This window comes from Sinocyclocheilus anshuiensis, unplaced genomic scaffold (assembly GCF_001515605.1).
Source record: "Sinocyclocheilus anshuiensis isolate Anshui unplaced genomic scaffold, SAMN03320099.WGS_v1.1 scaffold799, whole genome shotgun sequence".
Taxonomy (NCBI): domain Eukaryota; kingdom Metazoa; phylum Chordata; class Actinopteri; order Cypriniformes; family Cyprinidae; genus Sinocyclocheilus; species Sinocyclocheilus anshuiensis.
The window spans coordinates 360,106-368,350 of NW_015548231.1; the positions used below are offsets into that span (position 1 = coordinate 360,106).

General features: G+C 35.7%; 1 protein-coding gene across 1 annotated transcript in view; it reads right to left on the reverse strand.

The window, feature by feature from the left end:
* Window positions 1-630: 630 nt before the first annotated feature.
* The window catches only part of slc6a4b (solute carrier family 6 member 4b), a 10,494-nt gene continuing 2,879 nt past the window's right edge, over window positions 631-8,245 (reverse strand). Inside the window, exons 4-13 of the mRNA XM_016441749.1 lie at window positions 7,792-7,930; window positions 7,570-7,704; window positions 6,710-6,813; window positions 5,394-5,521; window positions 5,118-5,230; window positions 4,436-4,567; window positions 3,013-3,112; window positions 2,543-2,643; window positions 1,594-1,761; window positions 631-775 (exon numbers count right to left, since the gene is read on the reverse strand). Of these exons, the coding sequence (XP_016297235.1) occupies window positions 695-775; window positions 1,594-1,761; window positions 2,543-2,643; window positions 3,013-3,112; window positions 4,436-4,567; window positions 5,118-5,230; window positions 5,394-5,521; window positions 6,710-6,813; window positions 7,570-7,704; window positions 7,792-7,930 (1,201 nt within the window). The 3' untranslated portion in view covers window positions 631-694. The remainder of the gene's footprint in view (window positions 776-1,593; window positions 1,762-2,542; window positions 2,644-3,012; window positions 3,113-4,435; window positions 4,568-5,117; window positions 5,231-5,393; window positions 5,522-6,709; window positions 6,814-7,569; window positions 7,705-7,791; window positions 7,931-8,245) is intronic.

An 8,245-nucleotide genomic window follows, 5' to 3' on the forward strand; every position in this document is an offset into this window, starting at 1 on the left:
TGAGGCACAATATCAATACAGGTTTTACAAAGAAGTAGCTACAATATTTAGTTAGAGTTAAGGCAGAAAAACACCAAAATGATTCAATCTTGACAACAGTTATTTCAGAAAAAATAAGTGAGAAATGTGTATGAAGTTCTCTGTTCTCATTGGCTGAATTTCTCACAATGAGGTAATCTTACTTGCATGTATCTCAAAAAACATTTTGTGACTTGGAGGGTAAATATGACTTACAATGTAAAAAATACCACTGAACTCTTCATCTTACACATAAACCTTAAATTAAAAAAAGAACATCAATCATTTGTAAAATGCACAGATTATTTAATTATCAATTATAACTTACATTGAATGTTTTCTTTTTTTCAGATTAAATCTAATCGTACACTCTAAAAAATGCTGGGTTGTTTCAACCCAACTTTGGGTCAAATATGGACTAACCCAACCGTTGGGTTACATTTTTACATTCCATTTTTAACCCAGAAGTTGGGTTAGTCCATATCTGAGCCAAAGTTGGGTTGAAACAACCCAGCATTTTTTAGAGTGTACGTCACTTTTGAATAGATCATTTTTTCTTTATATTTCAACTGGACAAATCCCTAAAACTATGCAAAAGTTGCTTAGTTGGCCGTGGAGACATTTTTGGAGACACTTTTTTTTGTGAGTTGCGTTCAGTTGTTTTTCTCTCAGTGGTCTATGGTACAGGACTTAGGCCCATACTGTCTGTGTGGATGTCTGGCAGTGTTCTCTCTGGTCGCAGACACACAGCAAGACGCTGAAATTGAATTGAAAACAACATGTGAGCAACTTTACCCATTTTATGAATTTCAAGGAATGGGAATCACCCTCAGTTTGTTTCTTCATTCGAACAGATTTGGAGAAATTTTGCTTTACATCACATGGATCCTCTGTGTGAATGGGTGCCGTCGGAATGAGAGGCCAAACAGCTGATAAAAAAATATGGACGACTCCAGTCCATGAATTAATGTCTAGAGAAATAAAAAGCTGCGTATTTGTATTTGTCGCTTAGTCCATAATCCATAATAACATGAAAAGTCCATCCCCTGTTGTTCTCTCACATCAAAACCCACCGACAAATTTGTTTAGAGCTGTTTTGGACTGTTCGCTTGTAAACAGTGTTTGATCTGCACATATTTCTCTCCTGATTCAGATGAGATGACTTTTTCACTGGATAAATCAATATTATGGATAGAGGACTCTATTCATAGCCGGAAGCAATGGTTTGAAGTTAAAGTCATCTTAATGATAGATTTGTTTTTTACAAACACACAGCTTTTCACTTGACAAGACAGTATATGATGGATTTACTGTGTTTTTATCAGCTGTTTGGACTCTCATTCTGACGGCACCCATTCACTGCAGAGGATCCATCGGTGAGCAAATGATATTAAGCTAAATTTCTCCAATTCCATTCTGATGAAGAAACAAACTCATCTACGTCTTGGGTGGCCTGAGGGTGAGTAAATTAATTTGGGTGAGACTTAGAAATTTCTCCTGAGATCTACAAGAATGCTTTTCAAGTAGGAGTAGTTGTTCATTTAGTCAGCCAATGGTGCAACATGCATGTCTCACCTGTTTAAGAGAGCCTGGGGTCCACACAAACTTGTACACCATGTAGATGGGGATCCATATGAAGGAGGAAGCTCCGATGATGAAACCGACCGTGATGCTCCAGTCTGGGAACTTGTAGTCGAATAGTGAGAGAGGCTGAGGGTTCAACAGTGAGCTGATAATGATGTACTGAAGAAATGAATGGGAAACATATTCAGTGAGTTAAATTAGCACATAAAACTGTATAAAACAGTGTTATTACTTCTAAAAAAAAATGCAGTTGCTTTAAAAAGCTCCATTTATCAAGCATGAAACTTTAAAATGTCATATCTCATTTTAAGAGTGTTTTAACAATTAGGATACTCAGATTAGGGTCCTCTGTAGGTCACTGCAGTCTCTGTGAGTTCAGGTGGATTGATAAGTCTGAAAACATCTTTAGAGTGAGACTCTGATCAGATTATTTTAGATTCAAAAGGTCCATATTATCCCGTAGACCCTACACACCCCTATGTGGTCTATGGAGCGCGGAAAATTGTAGAGTCTTGAAGGAACAGTGACAAATGTCTTCTCTCCAGCATTTCAAATAACCTCTCAAACACTGTCTCAGGAGATGAGACGGGCAGCCGTTTATCATGTTTGTTTGTTTTTTAAACGAAAAAAGAATAACAGGAAAATTATGAAAAAAATGATTGTGGAAATGTCAGCCGTGTGTGGCAGCTCTGGCCTGTTGAGATTAGCTATAATGCATGCAGAAGTATCAGAGGAATATTAGGCTATAAGGGTGCATGCGGTTTGACATTTGCAGACTGGGAATTGTGACCGTGTGGACAGGTGAGGGGATGAGATTATGAAGGTAATAAAGGGTGGAAAGGAGGTGGTGGGTGCTTAAAGAGTTTTGAGAGCGTGAAAGATGATTTTAACATTTCACAAACTTTGCACATGCTGTCAGAACATCTTTGTTTAAACTTACAGCGAGAAAAGCTGGGCTGATGGCAACCCAACACACTCTCCAGAAGAGTCCTGGAGTATAGCCCAACATTGATTTGATATCATTGCTGAATCTGTTAATACCTGGAGAAAATGAAATAAATGGGGTTATTTTAAATACTGACATTTTTGTTTATGTACACTTAGACCTGATGTTTAGACAAAATCATAGAAATGTTATAATAATACTATTACAATTTGAAATAAATGTTTTAAACTGTTTAAATTAAAAATGCTAAACTGTAATTCATTCCTGTGATGACAAAGATGATACTGCCGTTACTGCAGTCGTTAGTGTCACCATAACATTTGTTATTATCAAAGTTCAAAAGGTTAATATAACTTCATATTTTAATATTTTTGTGGAAAACATGATTCTGTTGAAACATTTTTTCATGATTCTTTCATGCATAGAATGTTTCAAACAGCATTATATATATATATAAACCTTACCATAAAACCAGGATACTGCTGTGGCCTCCAGAAAGACTATAGCTATAATTGAAGAACCAACTCCAAATTCTTCTAGTAACTTTACCACATATGCACCACCCTTGCAAAAAAAAAAAAACAACAACAACATATCAGTAAAACATATTTTTTCTTCTTTATTAACCTATATTCTATTTCACATACTCTGTTATTATAATATTGTGTTGCCCTGCTGAAATATCCTTATTGTACTGGTAAATTCAACAAACTGAGATCCAGAAGTTCACTGAAACTCACTTTAGTAAGGGTGCTGAGAGAGCCCAGAAAGCAAACAACCACCAGTCCAAGAACCAACAGCTCTCTCCGGTGGGACAGGGTGTCTGGGTACTCATCCATTACAGCTGTGATTATGGCCTCTAGCCCACCAAACTGAGGCAAGAAAGCACACACAAAAAAACAATGAACACTCAATCATATATTTTGCAATTGCAGGGCAGAACTGTATTTTTATAATTCAGCTGTTGAATATACAATCTCCATTCAGGCTTTTTGTATATCATTTCAGATTTTGACGTACTATTGGCTTTTGAAAACTAGAAAAAGATAAAAGTCTTACATAAGCAGTGATATCATTGTAGTAAATTTCATATTGAATTGTAATTGGTGTTCTTTCTGAATTCTCATGCACAGCCACAGCCAAAAGAAACAAGATGTGTGCTGCTGACTGTCATGACAGCAGAGTTTAAGACGATTCTGATGCCATTTAATTTAAACGGAGCCAAACTTGAAAACAAAAGTTTTACCTAAAAATATTTTGTTGTTTCCTTGCTTCCTTTCATCTGGACATACAAATGGGGTTATTTTAAATACTGACATTTTTGTTTATGTACACTTAGACCTGATGTTTAGACAAAATCATAGAAATGTTATAATAATACTATTACAATTTGAAATAAATGTTTTAAACTGTTTAAATTAAAAATGCTAAACTGTAATTCATTCCTGTGATGACAAAGATGATACTGCCGTTACTGCAGTCGTTAGTGTCACCATAACATTTGTTATTATCAAAGTTCAAAAGGTTAATATAACTTCATATTTTAATATTTTTGTGGAAAACATGATTCTGTTGAAACATTTTTTCATGATTCTTTCATGCATAGAATGTTTCAAACAGCATTATATATATATATATATATATATACTATAGCTATAATTGAAGAACCAACTCCAAATTCTTCTAGTAACTTTACCACATATGCACCACCCTTGCAAAAAAAAAAAAACAACAACAACATATCAGTAAAACATATTTTTTCTTCTTTATTAACCTATATTCTATTTCACATACTCTGTTATTATAATATTGTGTTGCCCTGCTGAAATATCCTTATTGTACTGGTAAATTCAACAAACTGAGATCCAGAAGTTCACTGAAACTCACTTTAGTAAGGGTGCTGAGAGAGCCCAGAAAGCAAACAACCACCAGTCCAAGAACCAACAGCTCTCTCCGGTGGGACAGGGTGTCTGGGTACTCATCCATTACAGCTGTGATTATGGCCTCTAGCCCACCAAACTGAGGCAAGAAAGCACACACAAAAAAACAATGAACACTCAATCATATATTTTGCAATTGCAGGGCAGAACTGTATTTTTATAATTCAGCTGTTGAATATACAATCTCCATTCAGGCTTTTTGTATATCATTTCAGATTTTGACGTACTATTGGCTTTTGAAAACTAGAAAAAGATAAAAGTCTTACATAAGCAGTGATATCATTGTAGTAAATTTCATATTGAATTGTAATTGGTGTTCTTTCTGAATTCTCATGCACAGCCACAGCCAAAAGAAACAAGATGTGTGCTGCTGACTGTCATGACAGCAGAGTTTAAGACGATTCTGATGCCATTTAATTTAAACGGAGCCAAACTTGAAAACAAAAGTTTTACCTAAAAATATTTTGTTGTTTCCTTGCTTCCTTTCATCTGGACATACAAATCTAGTTCTGTATGTCATTCATGTTTCATATCTGTATGTCTATAAATTATGTACCTTTGCTGGCTTCACATGCATATTTAGAAATATTTTTGTTTCTGCACATTTACAGGTGTAAGTGTATTCATACCGTGCTGTCCAGTCCAAGAGTAATCATCATCACAAAGAAGATGATGGCAAAGAAAGTCGACCCAACCATATTTGCAATGGCTTCTGGATATGTGATGAAGAGCAGACTGGGTCCTAGAGGAGGTGCAGAAAGTCGAAAGACAAATTTGAGGTAAAAGACAAAATGCTTCACTTACAGGGCTGAAAGTCTTGTATGTTATTTTTGGTTTGATGCAGCACATCTACAGTAAACCTCAAAACATTTGAACTATTATGAAAGGCAAAAAGGAAAGCTCACCTTTGTCCCTGGCTACATCCTCAACGTTTACATTTCTCTGTTCAGCCATATATCCCAGGACAGTGAAAATAACAAATCCTGACACAAAACTTGTCAGGCAGTTCACCAGACTGGTTACAATAGCATCTCTGTACAAATCACAAAGAGAAAGTCATTTACAAACGAAACTGAAAAAATGTGATTGATGCTTGACTGTGATGACTGACAGAACTCGCCGTGGGCGGTCGCCAGATCCCATGTCCACGTCTATGTGATATTCTCATCTTTAGATATGACGTGATCTGTTTAGATTGCCCATGTGCCTCCTGACAGTCTTACAGTATAGCACACAATTCAATTTCCTCTCACTCAAATATGCTGCCCATTCATCTCTTCAAACTGGCCATAATTTGCAGTTCTAATCTTGTTTTTATATCATTTACTCATGGGGCAGGGCATTTTGGTTCATCTTATGATTCATCAGAACCCAGTTCGTTTTGATGGCATTTCTCCTTGGTTAGTGGACACAGAGCCGAATGTAAATAAATGGCTAAGCTATAGATAGAATCAGAATTAAGAGTGAGCGGGAATCACATTGGCCAGAATTGGCAGGTCTGTTTTGTTATAGCACAGTATCAGTTTGCTGTTCTGTTCATAGACTACCGTTCAAAATTTTGGGGTCAGTAAGAATAAAAAAAAAAAAAAAAAATTAATACTTTTATACAGCAAGGAAGAATTACATTGATCAAACATGACAGTAAAAACATGTATAATGTTATAGAGTTCAATTTCACATGTTCTTTTGAACTTTCTGTTCATCAAAGAACTTTGAAAAAAAAAAAGTGGCATGGTTTCCTCAAAACAATTAAGCAGCACATCTGTTAAATGTTTCCTGAGCAGCATATTAGAATGATTTCTGAAGTATCATGAGACACTGAAGACTGGAGTAATGATGCTGAAAAAAAAAACAATTCAGCTTCACAGTAAAAAAAAATTACATTTTAAATATATTCAAATAGAAAACATTTTAAATTGCAATAGTATTTCACAATATTACCGTTTTACTGTATTTTTGATCAAATAAATGCAGCTTCCATAAGCATAAGAGACTTCTTTCAAAAATATAAAAAAATCGTACTAACCCCAGAATTTTGAACAGAAGTATATGTACAAAGATTTAATTTATGATTCAGATATTAACTTAATTAGATATTATTTTAATATCCTTTATTGAAAATATCAAACAGCCATGAAGAACTCAATGCAAATGCTGATAAACAGAGGATGCTGAAAATTCCACTTGATCAATGTGATGAAAATGAAGGTTTTGTCTGTACCTGTAGCAGTTATTGTTGAAGGGATTGTAGCTGGACAGGGCGAGAAGAACGCCAAAACCAGGACCGAGAGAGAAGAAGATCTGCGCAGCTGCATCTACCCATACCTACAAAACATTCCATACCATAAACAAAAGTGTGGCTAGAGACAAACACATGAAAACAGATCAAAACATTGGTTTGGATCATAAAGATCATTTTTAAAATTCACTTTATTTCATTTCAGGAACTGAAATGGGTAGGAAATGCTGAAGACAATGACATCACAGAATACTGGGATTAAGCGGTGCTTGATCACATCTGAAGATTTGTGTGGAGAGAAATGTGTGTGTCAATGAGTATGAGGGCCTTTCATGATGGAAAAAATTACGCATCTCATTAGCCCCGAGTGCTTTATTTTTGCTTCTCATCACGGCTCTCCGCAGCGCTGCATCACCTAGCAAACAGCACTGGGCTTATACAGCAAAGATCTCATGACTCGAAATATGAAATATATGCAGTTTACGTATTGCCTCCATTGACCATTTATATACCTATTTATCATGTATTTCTTTATTATTAACTTATCTCAACATTTATGAAGAAATATGCCCTTTATGAAGTCCATATTTCCCCCAGGTCAGTTCAGCTACTAGTGATTCATGAGTTTCCTGCCCAAATGCCTCAAGTCTTTTTATTACTGCATGAAATAAAAACACTTTCCCACATACATGCATTTTGCCATCAAAACAGCACATAAATACATTTAAAAGGGTAACAAGATAAGTAAAGAATGTCAAGAAACAACACAATCTAATTTAACAATAAATCAATGCTAGACACAAATGGAAAAGTCTGAGAGGTGGTAAGAGAAAAGCACTCACGCTGGTCTCCTGCAGTTTCTCCCATTTGGGATTGAGGTAGAACACCACTCCTTTCCACGCTCCTGGCAAAGTTGCACCACGGATCATAAGGATCAACAGCACCACGTACGGCAGGGTGGCAGTCACCCATACTACCTGAGAGAGACACGGAGGATGAGAGGATGTAGAATGAGCTGTTCAAAACAGTAGCACGTTTCATTTAATATTTTAGGACTCAGTAACCTTTCCTGAAGTCTTGACTCCTTTCCAAAGGCTGAAGTAGACGATGGTGAAGATGAGGAAGAGGCAAAGCATGAGCTGCCAGCGAATGTATCCCACATCCCCAAGCCCAGATGATTCATGGACTGCCAGGACATTCCTCCTGTTTTCAGAAGGATTTACAAATACAGTCTGAAACTGACCTGAACTACTAAGCTTATGCATATAATACTTCAGTATACACAAGTTTACTGGACAAAACAGTTCTGAAATATAAGAAAGAAATGTTGGTGCAATAAAAAATATGAAAAAAATCAGTTCTTCACAAATTGAAAAGTGTTTTTGCAGTTCTTTTGGCATTTTAACTGAAAGATTAAATGTATTCTTCAGCAACGCTGACATTATGTTCCTGTAGCTTAAGTTCCTTGAATGCAGTTTGCTTTGCATATATTTATATATATATATACATATATATATA